Raw genomic sequence first — 21,157 nt, 5'->3', positions numbered from 1 at the left:
AGGCAAAAGTTTGGGATCGAGAGTATAATTTCGTGTATTTCTGTCCAAAAAAAAAAGAGAAGCTTGTGGCAGACACAACCTTCCCCTCGTATGATCGTGTCCTCCCAACCAAGAAATCCACAAAAAGATGGCAGCATTTCTAGCTAAAGCCGCGGAGAAAGCCGGCCCAACCATCCGCCGCCAAGCTCTGAGCTTGTCCGACGCCGCCGCCACCCGCATACAGCAGCTCCTGCAACAACGCCAGCGCTCTTTCCTCCGCCTCGGCGTCAAGGCTCGCGGCTGCAACGGCTTGTCTTACACCCTCAACTACGCCGGTACTCTTTCTTCTCTCGTTTATCGTGGCTATTTTACTGAAGATTTTAATTTTTATTCCTACCAGTTTTCAATCTAATACTGTATGTAATCGTTTACGGCTGAATTTTTTTGATTTGATTGATCGGCAATTAGAAAATACCATTTGAAATTGGGATTTATGTTTTTTTTTTTTTTTGGCAACAGGGATTTATGTTAGGGTTGGATGGTTTATGTTTCATTTGCTCTCTTATATGTGGATTGTATTTACTAGTAAAAATGGCTGGGACTTGTGTGCTGAAATTTTTGGATGATGAATTTGTTTTTTTTTTGTTTTTTTTGATGGAAGGATGATGAATTTGTTGATGAAACATTAAGAAACTAAGAAATGAGTTTTTGGAATTGGGATTGATTTTCTTTGTCAAACACTAAATTGGGTCGAAGTATGTATTGTGGATTTGTTTGTTTCCCTTACTGATAGTCCTAATTGACGTAGAATGCATATTTGGAACTCTAAAAGGACTGCTAATAATTGTTCTTGATGGAATTGTGCGTCTAGTTGCACAAAATGGGTAACGAGCAGTTCGGAAAGTTGATTTGTAAACTTAACGGCTTGCTAGTAGTGGCTGGAGCTGTTGTTTATTAGTTTCCTGATTTTTGGAACTGAAGAACTTCAAATTTTCACTCCACGAAAATAAGGGGAAAAGTACGAAGTATGGTGAGTAGACCTGGTTATTGGACAGGGTAGTCCAATGGATATAGGGTTAGGGTCAAGTTAATAGGGCTTTTATTGGGCAGGGCTCCTATTGGACAGGGCCTTTATTGGACAGGGTCATTATATGGTCAAACTTATACTACAATTATTTTGAAAAATAAAATAGTAATGATACAAAAAATTACGTGTATAGCTTCGTATTTACTTGTACTTGCACATGGCTATTTTGTTTTTCATTTTTCATTGCTCGTTTATTGACCCGCCCACTAATGACCCGCTATTGACCCGCGACCCGTTTTGACCCGCCCATTATCGACCCGCTAAAAATGACCCTTTCAATACCCGACCCTCTTTTAACCCGCACCGACCCTGACCCGCCCCGCCCGATAACCAGATCTAATGGTGAGAATTAAGAGGAATTCTACAATTGAAGATGCTAACTTATGTTTGCAAGGTTAATTTCCTGGTGCATATACCCAATGAGCATAGGTCTTCCTATTTCACGGATACTAGCGTAACTACTTACTTATTATAAAGTGGAGATGTGGGAAAAGGGGCGGGAATAGCTTTAGGCTTTATTCAACGGTAGAGGTAACCCTGTATGCTAAGAATGTTTGTATACCTTGTGATTACAGCGCAGATGTAAGAATTGGAATTACATAGCTTCTATATGGATATAGCCATGTAGGTATCTTGGTTATACATGATCTTGTTTTTTTTTGGTTTAATTGCTGTAGCATTATTTTACTTGTCCCGGAGGAAGGGGTTGAGTTTTTTGTGAACTATTACAACGTATTAGGTTCTTTTGACTGTGGTGGAGACTAGAGGATAGTAGTTTATAGCCCATATACTTGAGGTTTCATTTTATTGTGGGCAAGCAATGGCTTATAATCTGAGATTTTATGATAGTACAAAGTGGCTATCTGTAGGGTACACGTATTTTAGGTTTTTCCTTTGAGTAGAAGTATTACTCCCTCCGTCCCAGATTAGTTGTTACACTTACCTTTGCGCAAAGTTTTAGGTGATAAGTGGTTGTTTGGTTATCAATTGTTATTTTATTGAAAAAGTAGATGTGATAGGAGTTAGTGGGGTATTTTTTTAATTGAATGAGAGAGGGTGTGGGGACCAAAAAAAATTTAGTGGAAAGAGAGAGACAATATAATAATTGTGGGGTCATTCCAATTTAGAAGTGTAACAACTAATCTGGGACGGACGAAAAAGGAAAGTGTAACAACTAATCTGGGACGGAGTGAGTAGTAGTTAAAGAATAATATGTGGAACGTGGGTTTATACTAAAAGAGTTCCTTCTAACTGATTTTTTTTTTGAATCTCGATGAAATAGTAGAATCAATCCATCAAAGTAGTATAGTAGCTTATGATAGCATTCGGTCAAGCAGGGAAATAGCTTGATATACATTAGTAAAAAAGGCGGCAGTTACCTGACTGCATATAACTGGGTTTTTTTTTTTCTTTTCTGAAGGGACTGCATACGTTTTACAAGTAGAGGCAAAAGTGTTAAATTTTCTTGGAGAAAGTTTATAGCAAAAATAATTTAAAAGATGTTGTGCAATTGTTGGATTCTGCATATCCATTATTTCAGTAATATTATTATAGTGCAGGTTACAATATAGATTGGTTTACAAGTGGCTGTAATATCATTCCATGTAAAGCATCATTGCAGTTGAACGTATGCAAGCTATTTGTGTATCCCTGACAGCTTATTGGAATATCATTAATAAAAAATCATACTCCACCTTAAAGTTTGTCCACTTCATGAATTTGTGAAATGTGAATAGATAGACAATGTTGTGTTCAAATTGGATAATTTGCTTGTAGTTTCCATTTAAAGAAAATAAATGTCCATGTGCTATTTGAATCTTAGTATAGAACTATAGATGTTTCTGATGTTCCCTGTCAGCAAATATGAATTACTACTGGTTTAAACTTAGTGATCTATTCTGGTGTACTGCTAGATTTATAATTGTTTAAAAGCCTGTTGTAAGGAAATTTTTGCTGGAAGATGATTTAACCTTATTAAGGAGAAAATTAATCATTGATCTAGAAAATCTTAACTTATAAGTTATGGTTTTGGAGTAAATTATTTAGAAAGGGTTTTGTATCCTACGTTTGGTTCAATTGGGGAATGTAGTTCAATTTTTGTTTTTGGCATTTCATAAATAAAGGAATGTAATTCACACCATCCTTGGACTATGGTCTTTTCTATTCAAACTCTCTTCTTCCTTCTCTACCTTCATTGTGGCCATCATCATCCCCTTTCCCCATCACCATCATTATTATCCTCTTTCCCTATCATCACCATCATCCTCCTCCTATTAGTAAATGAATTGTAAAGATGGTTTTTTCCTGTTCAAATCCTATCTATTAAGCGTTAGATATCGCTTTAATTCAACCATATTTAGTTCATGGTCATGCATTGGACCAGTGAAGCTTTTCCTTATTATTGGACTAGTAAATTTTAGGGTGGACATGCTTTATCTGTTGATGAAGGTGGTACTGGCGAATTGGGCGGTTAAAGCCAGTGGTGATGTGGGGTGTTACTGCAAGTGGTAAACTTCGAGCATCTGTTGCTACTCTGTTTTTTTTAGAGAGGGTGTACCGTGGGTGTTTTGGTTTTCGTGAAGAGGTTGGGACATGGTGTTGGAGCTTGAAGCTCAAAGTGTGGTGGTTGATGAAGGTGGGAGTGTTGGCAGTTGTCTTGGCTATTAAGTGTGGTGGTGGTTGTGACGATAGAAAGGTGTTGTTCATGGAATCATGGGGTTAGCTGGTTAGGATTGCCTCGGGTGATTCTTCATTATCTTAATATATATTTCAATGTTTCTTTGTGGAAATTTTAGTCTGCTGGGGCCGGGGGGGGGGGGGGGGGGTCATAACCCACTAAGGCAAGTGGGAGTGAGGGACTGAAGGAGTTAAAAACATGGTCAAAGGGATAATGTTGAACTTCCTTTTCCTCTGTTAAAAACCCTTACCAAAAAGGCCCTAAGTAGTTAGGGAGATTAAGATTCTTATTTTCTGGTGTAGACATAAATAAAGGGGTTGTCGTATATAAAGCCTTGTAATTTGTGTTTCATATATATGTTATAATTGATGTATATTACTATATATACCCTTGCAAGGGATTTTACTTTATACATCGTTCCTTTGTTCTTGTGTTAATTTTGGCCATTGAAAATGACTTTTATTTACTTTGAGTTTAGATCATATACGAATATATGGAGCTTTTTTAAAAATTTTATGTGATTTAGCAGGCAGGGTATAAGTTCCATCATAGCTAGATCGATCTATATGATTCAGTGAAGAAAGAGCCAAAGATGGGATTTTAAGTACATGAAGAATTGAGTGGGATGGAAATGAGGGGATGTATACAGTCACTGCATTTGGAGGTTCATTGATCAGGGCTTAAATAAAGAACTTCGTAGGTTTCCAAATTGAATATACATACCGAGAAATTGAATTCGAGTCCACAATTTTCCATTAGATCCAGGATCAATTTTCACAATCTCCTGTTTAGTAACTAGGGAGGCCTAGATATGCATTTCCATACGCATCCCGACATCAAGTACATTACCCCCTGTTTGATGTCCAATTCTATTATCTGCATCATTTATACACTATCATCTTCCATTGTTTTGATTTGCGCCAATTCCTTTTTAAATAGCCAAATTCAAGAAATTTTTTTGTTAATTCATTGGATATGAATTGGAAACATATACATTGCAATAGGTCTCCATGACTTTATGTTAAGCTCTTTTTTATATATTTGTAGTTGGCTGAAGCATTTCAACTGCCCCTTTAACATTAAGACATGCTAACATCTTGTTTGCCATCAATCAGATGTAACTACACTGACATTGTAAGTTTTGTGTCCACAGCTCACAGTTGTCTAATTGTCATCTTCTATGTAATGATTTTTTTGACTTTTGTGCTTGTGTTAATGCGCAACACAAATGTCAAAATGTTAGCTACAGAATAGTTTAGTACAAACAAGGTAGCAGAACACTATAATGTCCTGTTGCTGATTATTATGACAATTATTTGTAACTGTAAAATTTGAATCTAAAACAAGTCTTGTTGAGTTTAATTATCTGAAAGATTTTTTATCTCTATGATCTTAATGTCCAGATGAAAAGGGGAAGTTCGATGAGCTCATTGAGGACAAGGGAGTCAAGATCCTTATTGAACCGAAAGCCCTAATGCATGTCATAGGCACGAAAATGGATTTTGTTGATGACAAACTCAGGTGCGTTTGTTTTAACTTTTAAGTGTTAGTCAACTGGCTGAGTAGTGATCTACAATGCATTTTCATACATGGTTTTTATGGTATGCTAAGACGCATCAACTTTGATACTTTCTGTTTAGTTTTAGTCAAATTAAAATGGACAAACTGGTACCACTCATCCTTGTCGATAAGGTTGATCAACAAACTTTCTAATCTCTATTAGATACACACCTCTTCTCAATTTTAGTGTTATTGTTGATGCCATTATTATTGTTGTTGCTGTTTAGACCTTCTCGGTTTAGTGTCATTATTGTTGCTATTGCTGTTACTGTTATTTGACTATTAGTAATATTGTTGTATGAAATGGTATGCAGACTTCCACTCTTGGTCCAACATTAAAAAAAGTGTATCCAATACTTACAGAAATAGGCTTTCCTCTTTTTCCTTGACGAAGAGGATGTAAATATATACTCTGTAGTAGGTATTTAGAAAAAAGTGTAATATTTGTTGACTAGCAGGGTTTGGGCTGTAGGACTGCAGGACTTGCATACAATTACACCTCACCAGACCTTGCTTTAGTAGAACTGATTTTGGATGCTGATGTTGTATTACAAACACCTTTCTCTATGCCTAAATGAGATCCTTGCATGTGCGACCTCGAGGAAGCTCCTACTTGACTTGCCTCGTTCTATCACTAGTGTATCCGGAGCTTTTATATGGGGAATGAACTGAATTTTATAAAAATGACCATCTTCCTTTTTGTAGTATGCAAGTTGTGTAATACTTGGATTAGTTTTTTCTTTTTCTATTAAAAAAAAAATACTACGTATACGAAGTATTTAGTTTGTAATGCGTGCCCATTCTCTCACTTCGTTGATAGTAGCGTTTTTTATTCCTTTTTTACATTTTTGCAGGTCAGAATTCATTTTCATAAATCCAAATTCTAAAGGGCAATGTGGATGTGGAGAATCATTCATGACAACTAGCAGTTCAGAAGCTTCTAAACAAGGGCGCGGCTAGATCATTAATGATTAACTGCTTTTTGGTAATTTACTCAATTTACTCAGTTCGGCTGTTTGTTTTAACCTTAAAAAAGAATATTATGGCAAGTGAGCAACAAAAGGAGAAAACTGTGTCTTTTAGATGTTCAAGTAATGTATATGTACATTCTTTTGGTGGTTATGTGAAGCTAAGATTATTGTAAATAAAACAATAAGATATCATGTTGTACATGAGTTTCTTCCATGAGTTTTTTTTGGTGATCCTGTTTAGTTTATTTATTGGTGGAGTGGATTTCTTATTATGTTGTCAAGTCATAATGCCAGTGATTTTCAGAGGTTGATTCTATTTCCTACAAAGTTTTCTTAAATTACACAAACAAGTGTGAGTGTGTAACATTGTACCATGCATCATGCATGTACTACTATAATGCTTTGTTAGCCAATTCACGCAATTTGGATCATTATTCATTCAGGGTTAGTGAAATACTACATATGTAACACTAGTCTTGATCACGGTACACTTTTATATACCATTGACTAGTTTTAAGCCCGTGTGATGCACGAATATATATATATTAATATTTTAAACATTGATAATTTACGACTTACTCTACTAATCTAATTTGTATTTTATACACTACTTTTTTCGATATAGAATATACTTCGTATATAATTTTAGATTTATCTCAACATATAAAACAAAAGCCGAGATTGATAAAGTACGACAATGAAGTATTAGTTGCACGAATTTAGTCATTTTAAATTAGTAATAGTAAAACAACATTAAATATACTGGGTTTATTTTCTTAAGTATTCATCAAATTTTATTTCCATGTAATTTTATTAAGTTCGAATGACCCTGAAAAAACCAATTGTTTCAGTATGTTACGGTTGCCCTCTAAGGGGGCTTCCTGTTTCTTAAAACAATATTTAGTCACATTTGTGTATTGTACGGGATTTAACTTATTTTCCATGGTAATTACAGTCCATTCAAAATTATCACTTTTTGTTTCATAAGTTTTCATTATCTGTACCATTTGTCCTGGGAGTGGTATTGGTTGAGAATGTAAATTTATGAGGAAAATCAACAAGTTTAAGATAAAGTTGCATTAGCATAGACGTTATGATGTTACTCCCTCCGTATTTTTGTAGGGGTTACATGTTGACCGGAAGAGACTTTGATTGAATGTTATATAAGACTCCGTAATGAAGTAAGTGGGGTAGTTGATAAAAAAAAAAAAAAAAAAACGGGAAGCAGAGTGTAAAAGTTACTTAAAAACAATTGTTTATGTTTATATTGGAAGTAGGAAATACTCCGTAATAAAGAATTGGAAAGTTGGTGTAAAAGTTACTAAAAAAGAACATGTAACTTGTACTCCGTAATAAAATACGGCTTAAGTAGTAATTATGACCCCTAAAAAAATACAAAGAGAGTATTTTTCTTGCCAAATAACATTTAGATTATTCATATTTTCACCATTTATCATCGGGTTCCAATTTCCAAATGAGACGTGAAAGTGGTAAAACAGGAAGAAGACATAGTATTAACAACTTGGCTGACTGATACATCATACATACAGCCATGCATAGTGGTGCATGTTATGGCTGGTCCAGTGCTCACTACTCAGTAGTCAGTAGTCAGTAGTCAGTAGTGAGTACTGAGTAGGGTGCATATTGGGTCATCAGATGTTTAGGAATGAACCAATGATTAATTTACGTAGCCAACACCTTCCGATTAGTCATTATCATTTCAAAATGCATGCAACTAAAATTTCACTATATCTTGCCTCTCGATTGTAACTTATGTCAGGCTGTCTGTTGGTCTAATTACTCTTTTCTTTAAGGAAAATCCCATATTAATATTATGCTTTGGAATATGCTAGTGCGTCGGATCTATTTTGTAGTCAATATTATTTTTAGTACATCTGAAAAAACAAAAAACAAGAGAATAATGGTTGTTTGTCATCTTAAGAATATCGAAATATTCTGTCCGTATAAAATTATTTGGTGCATTTTGACCGTCACGGAATTTAATGAATGTGATTTAATTTGATTTTATTAAGTGGGAGAACAAACAATTGTAATAAAAGTTACTCCCTCCGTTTCTTTTTGTTTGTTACGTATTTCTTTTAGGGTGTTTCATAATGCTTGTTACGTTGGAGAATATTTCCTTTTATAAACTTATTATATTGTCATTTTTTGTGTCAACTTTTTATTGTAATTGGTCCAATTTTTTCAACTCATTAATTTTTTTTACAATTTCCCAAGTATATTAAGTTAGCAATCTGTGTACTTTTTTCATTATTGGTTCATTTTGATAAATGAAACAATCTTATTGGTTGTTGTAATTATTAGTGGATTGATGTTTTAGTTGGGTTTATATTTTTAATAAAAAAGAAAAAAATAATTTATTATACGTTAATAAACGTGCAAAAGTCAAACGTAACAAACAAAAAGGAACGGAGGGAATAAAAGTTAGTAGGGGTATTAAAGTATTTAAAGGAAATAAAAAACAAAAATAAAGATAAAATATTACTAGTGAGTCACTTGGGGTAAGAAAAAATTATAAAATACGGGGAGAATTTTCCATAAGCACCAATTAATAAAAAAAAAAAAACGTCCAATTATAGAAAGTGTACCAATTAATTTTATACGGAAGGAGTTCCAATGAGAGCACGGCCTAGTGGACTGATACAATAGGTTTTAGGTTCGAATATCTTCCCCTTTTGTAATTATTATCGCCCTTGTGTCTTATTTGTAAAAAACTAAAATTCATGAAATACAGCTTAAGGCGGCTTTATATATCAAAAATTGGACATAGTTTATCAAAACTAGCTTTTGGTCCGTTCTACGCACGGGCTATATTTTAGGAAACTCAATTAAAAAAATGGTAAATTGACATACCAAAACGATAAAGGTTTAGGCCCTGTTCTGTTCACCTTATTTTCACTTATTTCAGGAAAAATAAGTTCAGATAAGTTCAGATAAGATAAGTTCAGGAAAAATAAGGGTTGGCCAAGTACAATTTATAACTAAAATAAGTTTTGATAAGATCTAATAAGTTCAGATAAGTTCAGTTAAGTTCATATAAGATAAGTTCAGGAAAAATAAGTGAAAATCAGGTGAATAGAACACAGCCTAAATGTATAATATTTCACTAAAAACTTTCAATAATAATTTTTATAGTACGTGGACAAACTAAAATTGTGAAGATATATTGGGTGGAAGGATTACTTTTATGGAATATATTATGAGCTCCCACAAGACCACAAATACATTCTAGTTTAGAAGTATAGCTTTTATCCAAGGGATTTTTAAAAAAAGTGAGAATAAGAGAAATATGCTAGTACAGAGTAACTAAGCTAAGCATATGTATTCTTTGGATTAAACCAAAGAAATCCACAAATCTTCAATATGCTAAGAAATTCACGATTGTTGTTTCTTGGATTGAAAAACTATGTTTCAATTGCCAAGTATACATGAGGTTTCGCACCAAATTGTTCTAAACGGTTAAACTAACATTGGAAAGGGAATGATGAAATGTTGAGGTGACTTATTATGTATTACATGAAGAATTGATTATGTAGTATTGGCCACGTGTCTTCTAAGTGGTGATGATTATGTGTCTGCCACGTGTTTTCAAAATGGTGTTGCTTACGTGTCATTAAAATTGAGTTGATTTTCCTTTTTAAATACTAGGTATTGATTGTAATATGAGAAAGTCACTGTTTGGACTTTTTTTATTAAAAAAAAGAAAGAAAGGTTGGTTGATTATTTAAGTAATTTAACTGTAAGAGAAGCTAAGTAAAGCTAATACTCCCTATGTATTTATTTAAGGGATACACCTGCCTTTTCCGGCTGTATTTATTTAAGAGATACACTTGCCATTTTTAGTAACTTATCGATCCCACTATCTAATTAAATAATATATCTACACCCCACCCCCCACCTCCACTCTCTAAAATGACATGGTCCCCACTTGTTTTTCTTATTAAAATATCTACTCAATCCCACTTGTTTTATTACTTTATTTCATTCAATTCTTTTTCTTAATACCCCTGTCCGGACAAGTGTATCTCTTAAATAAATACGGAGAGAGTAGTAATCTGTTTACACTACATTTGACACCCAATTGTTTTGATTGATGCCGTGATGTATGCTTATTTTGTGTATTCCGTATCTTGTAAGTTGTAAGAGTACTCGACTTCATTCAAACACCACATCATTTGACTACGAAGTAGTGCGAAGTATTTCTTTTCCGCCGCTATGGTTTTTAGTTTATGTGGAGTTGGGTGTATGTTGAAACCTGGCTTTAGGACTTTGGGTCGGGTCCAAGGGGCAGATGCAGTGTGTAGATTGTGTACCGTGGGTAGACACGTGCACACCCTGTTGGCTGAGTTTAAATAAATTAATAAGCAGTTAAATATCACAAAAGTAGAATGGTCTAATGAATAAAGAAGCCTAATAATATTCTCTAGACTTGGGTTCGACGCTAGGCTATCAACAAGTGCTAATTAATTAGGGTAGTAAGGTGAAATGAATATGAGCACTTTATAGTGAAAAATTACCATAAATAATAATGTCGTAACGAATTGTCGTTTTAGATAAATATTGCAATTAAAAGTAAACGGAAGAAATATATGAGATACTCCTCTTTTACAAAATCCTCTCCCACCCTTGTGAATCGAACCTAGTTATCTTTTGGAATTTTGGGCGATTGTCCTTGAATTGGTCCATGATTGAAGGAGGGTTCAAAAAAATTATAAAACACATATATATGATCTAACAATCGAATAGAACAATTTAATGATCTAGCACGTACACACAATTACTTTTTTTTTTTTTAATAGCCTAACCCAATCAATTAGTGATTCGATTTTATATAATAGGTCTTAGGTTCGAGTCCCACCTACCCCATTTAAACTTTGTATTGTGATTGTGGCTAATTTGCACAAATGTAGTAATTCTATTTTATCTTTACAAGTTTTAAAACATTAAATATTAGAGCATCCTCAATGGTAAGCTAATTGTTAAATTAGCTTGTCATGTCAACTAAAATTTTAAGTTAATTTATTTTCTAGCTAGTTTATGTCCCAATGACAAACTATTTTACCAAACTAACTTGCTATCAAATTAGATTCACTTTTCAATTAATCATTTAATTTAAACTTTATTTTAATTAAAACTGCATTCCAATTGGGCAGATTTTCCCCAAGAAAATTAGCTTGTCCAAGTTAATTTGCTTGGCCGAGCTAATTTATCAAAATTACTCCAATGATTAAGCTAGTAACTTGAGAATTTTATAAATTGTCAGAAAGTCCCAACCTACAACCCTTGGAGATGTTCTTAAGTATTAAAAAAAATTTATAGAGGTAATTATATTTTGTTTCACCCCGGAGGTTATAAAATGTTAAAAAGAGATCATTAAAGGACCCAAAAAACATATGACCTATACATATTTTAAGGGGCTTACTATTTACCGCCACATATTACTCAAAATCGTCCAATTCATTTACCCATATACCCCCTTTATTTACCCCCTCATTCAACAATTACCATCCTTATTTACATTCTTATTTTCTTACCCCAAATTTGACCACCACCACCACTGGAGACCACCTTCGCCGGCCACCTCCTCCGGCCACTATTTTAATTGTGTCTAAATTAACAGTTTGTGTCGGTTAGAACTTAAACGTTTTTAAAATAAGAATTAATTAGAGCAAATAGTAAAATCAATGTTTAATTAAGTAGAAAACATGGCGCACTACATGTTGTGCACGTTATGTACATCAAGTCCTTTTCCTGAATGGCTTGTAAACATTAAAGTAAGATGAATAAATTGATAGTGAGAATCAATTTACATATGATATGAATATATGATGCATCGCTTGGTTCGTCTGTTTACAGTTGGTTTTGGAGGGCTGTTTGATATGCTCCAACTTGTTCATGCTATCTACTTATTATGCACCCACTTTCCTTTTCAGTTTTAGTTTCAGTTTCAACTTAATTTGATTCTTTCAAAGGACTGTAAGTATACCTAATTTGTAAGTATTATGTACTTCTACAATCTCATCTCTAATACTAATGAGATCTTCACTTAACGGTTAAGAAATGAGAGTTGTGTATGGTGGGTCTCAGGATCAAATCCCCTGCCCCCATTATGAGGTCATGACATAGTAGTTAACATTTTGTGTATGATAGGTTTCAGAATCGAATTCTCAACCCATATTTATTTTTACAAGCTTAAATAACATTGCAACATACATGATTAATAACTAACCCGATCATTTTAGAATTTAGACTATATCATTATCCCATATAAATAATTCGTTGGTCGGGAGTTACTCCATTTTAACATTAATAAAACTACTTAATTTTGATCTGGTTCTTTAAAATTTTCAATTACTACCTAAGTCTTTAGTTACTTTGCAAATTATTACCTACCTTGTTAAAAGTTGTCCATTACTACCTAGGTGTTTAGTTATTGTTGTCAATTACTACCTTAGTCATATTTTGATCAATTAGTCACTAATCATACCATAATTACCCGTTAACCATACTTTAATTATTTTAGTTAATTAATAAAAAATTTGATTTAAAAAAAAAAAAAAAAAAAAAAAAACTAATTAAATCAGAAATCTGAAAACCACGTGTAGCACCATAAATTGAGCTTAAGACTGATTTTAGTGACATGCATAAAATAAAACAGAAATAAGTAAAGAATAAAAAGTGACGGAGGGAGCAGTAATTAGTAATAATTATTCCTTAGAAGTTAGAAGTGATGCCCATATTTTGCCCCTAATAATAAATAGTGTTATAACCTATAACGTGGCATGTTGAGAGTGGCAAATACACCCCCTTCAAATATATTCTTTAGAAATGAAGTACTTAGATCGTGTACGTATTGGTCACGTTAAATAGGAATTCAAGGGGACCATGACCAAGTCACCATTATATGCGAAACTAATCGCAAGAACTACATGTTTTCATGTTGATAGTTTTCTCTGATATCAAAATCTCATTAATTTTATTTATTTTGACTAGTTAATTAATTAAAACATAATGTCAATTTTACTCGATCTTGAAAATAATGAGGATGTTTATGAAATATCACCAAACATGAAAACAAATAGAATGGTGAGAGAAACGTTTTACTACAATAATTAATTAATTCACTCACTATCCGATTCTTATATATTTTATTTTAATATATTCAACTCACCATCCTAAAAATACGTGCCGGTCAAAGTATATTTTAATTAAATATTGAGGGAGTAACATAAATTATAAATTCATCCTAGCTATTACCCGAGTTATTTATTAACGACAACTTTTGTGTAAAACTGTCTTATCTAAAAGATCATTTTAATTGCTCTAATTGGTTCTATTGCTTAACTAATTGATTTCATTGCTTAACTAATTAGTTTCATTGTTTAACTAATTGATTTAATTGCTTAACTAATTAATTTAAGTACTTAACTAATTGATTTTATTAGTTAACGCATATGACACCAATGTGATATTTTATATAAAATTGCTTTGTATAAAAGTTTGTAATTTATTAAGGAGTACGGCCCGGAATACCATTTAATCATTTATCAAAAGGGTTGTTGTAAATACTATAACTATCTTTAATTTCTCAAATGACGGTGATTTGTGTTTATTTTGCTATCATTAATTTATTAAACATTAAACATTTAACATGAGTAGATCTAGTTAGCAAATCCCCAACAAATATAAGCTGTGAATGTCAGATGATGCTTGTTAAATTGGGATTGGCATCAAATTGTACACTTGTAAGAGGACAAACTTTCCAGATGCTACAACCTTTGATTTTCTAAATTTTATTTCTAGTTCCTTTATTACTCCGTAAGCACTGCGGATACGGAATTACTGAGTACTGTAGTTGCGTAATGTTTACACACGAGATGCGTGCGTGATATTTTACATATATCTTACTCCGTATAATTTATTTTATTATTTATTAGTGAACATTAAAATGTTTTATAAGTACTATTAATATTAACGGGATAGTATAAATATTTTACAGGTGACGTCAAAAAATCAACCTCAGGTGTTTTCTTATATAATAGAGATTAAATAACACTTTAATTTTCTTCCCTAGCTAATCTTCCAACAATCCAACATAATTACCTGAAATTCTGCTACTAAATCCACCTTATTTAAGCTTTAATTAAATTATTCTTGATCCATCTGTTAAGGTATAAAGATACTTTGTCACGTGATTATATATTTGGATCACTTAATTATTAATTATGATTTATGATTAAGATTAAGCATAATAATACATAATTATATTTGCTAATTAATTAATGTAATAAAGGGAAATTATTTATAGCAAAATGAAAGGGTAGTCCAAAGTTTGATGATATATATAGAGGTCTAATCAATGTAATAGCGTGTTAGATTCTATCCTTTCACATGCAATTGGGATCTTTACAAGTATGCATTTTCTTGTGTACAATTACTCCCACATGTTATCACATGTATTTTTTACTTCAAATTTCACTCAATATTTTTTAATACCCTTTTTAGTGTTATATCATATGGTTTACTAAACCTCGTTGTTTGTTTGTAAAAGGGAGGATAAAATCGTGTTTTGTTTTTCGCATCACGTTCTTGGTTAGTTAAAAAGCTAACAAATTTGAACTTCTTAGTTTAGATTTTTAGCGAGATGCATGGTATGCAATATCTCTATTACTTCGAGTGGTGTTATGTGTTATATAAGTTTATTGTATGTGATTTTCCTATAATTTTTTTTTTATAAACAAATTAATTCATTGATAAAAAGTCATACGACATCTACATAAAGATTTAAATCTAACAAATACATAACAATCGAATCAAATAAAAACTTCCTTTCACCATAGCTACGATCGTAGTATATCAAACATTCTGTATACCCTCTTTTATATCGTTGTGATTTACAGCTTTCATTGACGAGGGGGTCTATAGATCTGTTGTAGCCGTGACAAATATGATTTCCGTCTGATTGTAGTCGAAAAATTGACATTCTCTTCAATCCCGCATAAATCTTTACCAATCTACTGGTAATAATACATAATTAATAGCTAATTAATCAATGTCAATAATATATACTCCTTCTTGATGGCTTCTTCTGTGTCCTGTGATCGACACACATACTTATTACCTGTATTTAATTTAATTTAATTTAATTCCGATTGTTGAAAATTATTCTTCCTCTTTAATTAGAAAATTACCTTCCTCGGCTTCGCTGATTACTTTGAAATTCAGTTCACATGCTTTACAACCTATGTAAGTTAAGAACAACAACATATAAAGGCAATATGTAATCAATATAGTCATGTATATTGTTCACATAAATAGAATTACACCGTCACAAAAATAAACATAAAAAAGCAAAATGCTATAAAATAAATATTTTTCCCAAACAACAAATAAAAGGTGACCCTCCACTCTGTTGCTAGTCCTATCCAGATATCCATTTATGATCACCTTTTCTCTTTCCCTCTTTTGCAACTTAAGTTTTGAATTAAGCAAATCATTACCAACTTAAATCACAAAACAACCACCAATAAAAAAATCTAGTACGTACGGAGTAATAGTTAAAATAAAATGTCCGTGTATAATACGTTTGAGTTTTAAAATCTCCTCTATTCCGTTTATACTTTGTATTGTTAATTGCACTAAAATAATAAAAATTAAAAAAATCAAAAAAATCGCCTAAAATTTTAAAATCTCTTTTTGATGCAATTCTAACAAATTTGATAAATACAACCACGTTAATCTCAATTTTAAAATTTTAAGGAAACACAATTCAAATAAGTGTAGAACAAATAAGGGTACTTAATGCTCCCTTTGTCCCTTAATACTCGCACCATTTTGATTTTTTACACTATTCACATAATTACTTTGACCCTATTTTATTTCTAGTATATGAAAACAAATGTTAGTATATAATATATTGTTGGCTTCATTTTAATATATATTTTCAAAATATTGATATTTTTATAAGTTTTTATAATATGTAGTTAAAGATATTGTTGGTCAAAGTTGCGCATTGACAAGCGCGTCCAGTCAAAACGGTGCGAATATTAAGGGACGGAGGGAGTATTCAATATGTAACTAAATAATTGCTAACAAATTCAAATAGTTTATGAAAATTTTAAATAAATAAAATCAGATAAATTAAACGTATAATGATTAATTACTGTTAGGCTCCGTTTGGTGGGGCGTAAAACATTTTTATTGTAAAATGATTTTCCATGGAAAACATTTTTCAAGGGAAAACACAATTTCAAACTAGTTTTCCTTTGTTTGGTACCTTAAAGGAAAATGGGAGAAGATGGTGAAGATTGAGGGGAAGAAAGGAGGAGGTAAGGAGGAAAGAAAGAAAAGTGATTTCCCTCCCTTTTAAATGGAAAAGGGTATTCCACATTTGATGGAGTCATGGAAAATTGTTTTCCATCCCTTACCCAACCAAACAACGTATAATGATTGAAAAGGGAAAAATCGTTTCCCATGAAAATGTTTCACTCCCTACCAAACGGAGCCTTAGAGACATATTATTACGGAGTACTCCGTAGTTGCTTAGTAGACAATTAGACATTCTTTCGAGTTGGAGTACTCCGTAATTATTTTCTCAAAATTTGAACATTTAGATTATAAATAACCAACTTACCGGTTAGTTAGTTTTTATTAATTTCTTTATATTATGTGGACAGGACACATATATATAAAACCCCTAAGAAGAAGGGTCTTTGCTTAACATTCCAATTCCAAACACAGTAAACCAAAAAAAAAAAACCAGTATTAATTTTCAGGATGGCTGAGATAGAGAAGCTAAACTCAGTGCCAACGATGATCACCTTTCTGTCTTCTCTCCTTCAACGAGTAGCAGAATCGAACGATATCCAACGGAAATTGGAACCCCAGAAAGTGTCGGTATTCCATGGTCTTACTCAACCTACAATCTCAATTCAAACTTACTTAGAAAGGATTTTCAAGTATGCAAATTGTAGCCCATCTTGCTTTGTTGTTGCTTATGTTTACCTTGATCGTTTCACTCAAAGACAACCATTGTTGCCTATTAATTCTTACAATGTTCATCGTTTGTTGATTACTAGTGTCATGATTTCTGCCAAATTCATGGATGACATGTAAGTTTCTCTCTTTTTCTTATTATAATTGCAATTTTCAATTTCCTTTTTTTGCTCTGTTTTTTTTTCTTCTTCTTCTTTCTTCGACAATTATGCTTAAATTTTTCATAATGAGCTGAAATTTCTGGGTTTTTTGAATTTCGCTTTGTTGGTTTCAAATTTTGGTAATTTATTGGTCCTCTGTTTTTCAAAATTATTCATTTTCTTTAAGGAATTTTGAGTTAAAACTAATTCATTAATCAAGAGTCAAACAGACAATTACAATACAGATCAAAATTTTCTATAACATTTCAGGATTACAACAAGTCCAAATTTATTTACATTTGTAACCTATTTTTGTTTTAGTAATAAAATCTATAATAAAAAATTGGTAGTAAAACATGTTTTGGGGAAGAAATTGGGCAATGCAAGACCAGCTAAATCCAGCTACTAATTAAGCTGTCTTTTTCTCAAATGAGTTAAAAATTTCAAAATAAAAAGAAAATCTTTTATACGATCCTTTCACATGGGAGGCTCTTAATAATGAGGCCCACTCTTAAGCATAAATTTTGTTTTGTAATAATTTCAAATTTGAAAAATGAATTAAAGTATAATTTGTATTAATCCAATATTATTTAAATTTACAGGTATTACAACAATGCATATTATGCAAAAATTGGAGGTATAAACATCACAGAAATGAACTTCCTAGAGGTGGATTTCTTGTTTGGGTTGGGATTTCATTTAAATGTGACACCCAACACATTTCATACCTATTGTTCTTACCTTCAAAGAGAAATGTTGCTACTCCAACCCCCTCTTAATGTCGTCATTTCCGACTCTAATCCGTCGTTAATCATGGGAAAATCGTCTATGATAATCCACTCGTGTTTCAACGACGATGAGTCTACGTCTCATCAACAGCAGCAACAACAACAACAACAACAACAACAACAATTAGCCGTTTAGCTAATCCGGCTATAATTATTAGAATTTAAATTGTACTTAGCTTGTAGATCGAGATAATCTTAATCTCCTTATTTTTTTTTCTTCTTCTTAATTTACAATGGTTGATGAAAATGCATGAGCAACATGGGAATTTTGCAACACTCTATTTGTCTCTAAGTATAATGCTTTCCCTCTATTTTTGGGTAACTTTCCCTTATAAAATATGTCCTGTAACCGGGTATACTTAGGTGTCTGATCGAGGAATAGGCGTACCTAAAGATATTTATTTTGGTCATTTCAATTAGTATAGTGAGATTAAAGAGGTGGGTGTGTTTTCTTTACAGAGTGGCCGGCTAAGAAAGTGTATAAATGTGGTCTCACTTTCTTACCCAAGTTGTAAGAATTGAAGATACTTTGTCCTCAGCTCTTTCCTCATCCTCAACCAAACATAGATTCTAAACCTTAAAATTTGTTGGCTACTTTTTATTTGCTACTTGTACTCAAAGGGAAACTTAGCCATAAATCCAGTACCCACACTACCCACCATACCTTTTCTCCTCTTTGCACCTATCTCGCTAAGCAAAGAATTCAAAGCAACAAACTCAAAACTTACAATACACATATATATATACACCTATATCCGTATTAATTAGTTGTCATATTATTAGTTCTCGCTATACTCTCAGAGCATGTTTGGTATAAAGATTTTTAAGTGATGGAAATAGATCGAATCAATTAACTATTTCTATTACCTAATGCCTGACATGAGAGGAGTGGTAACACAATTAATTTCCTAACGGTAACCATTACCACCATTTGTTATCTCTCCTTACCCGGCTCCATGGTAACAACATTAGTCAATACGGAGTATTATTACTCTCCTCAATCCCCAATTTGTTATAAGTGACCCATTTCCAAAGATATTGATAATAACTAACACTACAATTTCCCCTTATTTTATTTTTCCATTTTCTTTTTTAAGTTTATACCGAACATGCCCTTAATGTTATCGACAATCAATTCACTATGGAGAGAATATCTATTAGAAATTTAGAACGTTCCAATTTTGTAGTATCGATAATGGGTACGGATTTTGTGCTGGTAACTTGTTTTGTGAAAGTTTTTAAGTGGTACCTTGGCTCCTTAAAATATTAATTCAGTCCAAAAAATAGTCGATCCATTTGATTATGTAAGGAGTTGATTGTAAGATTTAACTCCATTAGTTTTAAGAAGATTGGGATGTATCTTTGTGAGGTTAAATTCGGTAAAGATGGAAGAGAACACAGTGAACGTTTTATGATAGACAAATGGACAGGTTGTGAAGGTTTGTTGGCAAGGGACATTATGCATGTGCTTTTACATTAACTTGCATGTGCTTTTATGGCCTTCCGTTCCATGTACCCAACCATGCATAGATATTTTGGTTACGAACTTATGGTAGTAACTAATTGTTTATGTCCGACGCTTGGCTTGAGTTGGCACTAATTAAGTAAAAGAGTACAAGAAGCAAAAAAAGAGAGACGACACAAGGAGATGGTGATGCGGAAAACTCAAGAATAGGGAGAAAACCTGTGGGTGGCAATGAGGCCACCAATCCACTATAATACCTAAGAATAATCTAAGTAAAAAAAAGAATAAGTTATTTGCGATAATAAAGAATACAATGAGCTTAAATGATTACTAGAATGCTTGAATGCTTGAGAGAACTTGTACCTTTCACCTGCGCCAGCTTAGTCTTCTTATAGTCCTAGGGCAACGGCTCAATCTGTTGAGAAGATCCCGGAGATGTAGGGGTTAGTTGGGCAGCCAACTCCTCCACGTCTTCCGCTTATGAATGAGGCTTACTTAGTCGTTAATTGCTCATTTGACCTAATCAACCCTGTAGACGACGCTGAAGCTTGGATCTTGGAAATTCGACTTGTACGAATGAGTTAACGAATGGGTCAAAATAGGGCAACCACCAACGAATTTTGTGGAAAATTCATAAACCTTTATGTGAAATTTGAATAGGGAAGTTTAGTTGCAAATCGATAAGTGACATATCCACATAAAGGCTCCTATCAAGTTTCAAGAGAATTTGACTCTAAAATGGTTATAAACCAAAGATGAATACGGGGACAAGGTTATGCATCTATATTGTATCAATACACCCATTTTCAGTCTCTACTCTACTCTAATTCATGTAGTAATTGGTAATTCGCAACAACAAAACCTACCGAACATTAATCAAAATCCTAAACATTGAAGAACTAGGTTAGTTCGTTTAACACATACTTGGTCACTTTGATTTAGAATTGATTAAAAATAACCTAGCTATAAAACAAAATTAAAACCTATCTTATTAGTCGCGGTTTGCATTTAACAAGTCTTGCTTAGCAATAATAAAGGCGATTATGCACAACAAGGATTTATAGTTAATTAGATCATCCTACAAAAAAGATGTTAGTACATATTAATTACGAGAATAAAAAGGGTGTTAAGAATTATATGCACGATTACAAATGTGCCTACAAAATACAATAAAGTTAGAAATAAACTTTTATTAATTATATGTAAATCCTGCATAATCAATTACCTTTGCCTACAAAAATAAAATTAAAGTTAAAACATAAATTAATTACAAATAATTAATTTGTGAAGCGTGAATTAACACAAATTAAGAGAAATAAAAGAGCAGCGAAGCAGAGCACTCACGCCAGGTTAGGCGATTCATACTTGGTGGGTAGAATAATAATTTCGAAAAGAGGGGGAGGGAGGGGTTTCACCGTAACACATACAAACGACAATTTGGACAGAAATCGTGTTTTGGGTTAGTGCAACTCAA

The 21,157-nt window shown here is 32.7% G+C and overlaps 2 protein-coding genes across 2 annotated transcripts; both read left to right on the top strand.

Annotated features, from left to right (window-relative positions):
* On the top strand, positions 1-6,543 carry LOC110775255 (iron-sulfur assembly protein IscA-like 1, mitochondrial). Its single transcript, XM_021979862.2, has 3 exons — positions 1-314; positions 5,147-5,264; positions 6,158-6,543. The coding sequence occupies exons 1-3, from the start codon at positions 128-130 to the stop codon at positions 6,261-6,263; spliced, it is 411 nt and encodes a 136-aa protein (XP_021835554.1). The 5' UTR covers positions 1-127; the 3' UTR covers positions 6,264-6,543.
* A 10,400-nt stretch (positions 6,544-16,943) lies between these two features.
* Positions 16,944-18,494, top strand: LOC110775252 (cyclin-U4-1). Its single transcript, XM_021979858.2, has 2 exons — positions 16,944-17,406; positions 18,033-18,494. The coding sequence occupies exons 1-2, from the start codon at positions 17,072-17,074 to the stop codon at positions 18,352-18,354; spliced, it is 657 nt and encodes a 218-aa protein (XP_021835550.1). The 5' UTR covers positions 16,944-17,071; the 3' UTR covers positions 18,355-18,494.
* The last annotated feature ends 2,663 nt before the right edge of the window (positions 18,495-21,157 follow it).

Source organism: Spinacia oleracea, chromosome 2 (genome assembly GCF_020520425.1).
Source record: "Spinacia oleracea cultivar Varoflay chromosome 2, BTI_SOV_V1, whole genome shotgun sequence".
NCBI classification, from domain to species: domain Eukaryota; kingdom Viridiplantae; phylum Streptophyta; class Magnoliopsida; order Caryophyllales; family Amaranthaceae; genus Spinacia; species Spinacia oleracea.
The sequence above is the reverse complement of the archived record's forward strand: the minus strand, read 5'-3'. Positions and strand labels throughout refer to the sequence as shown.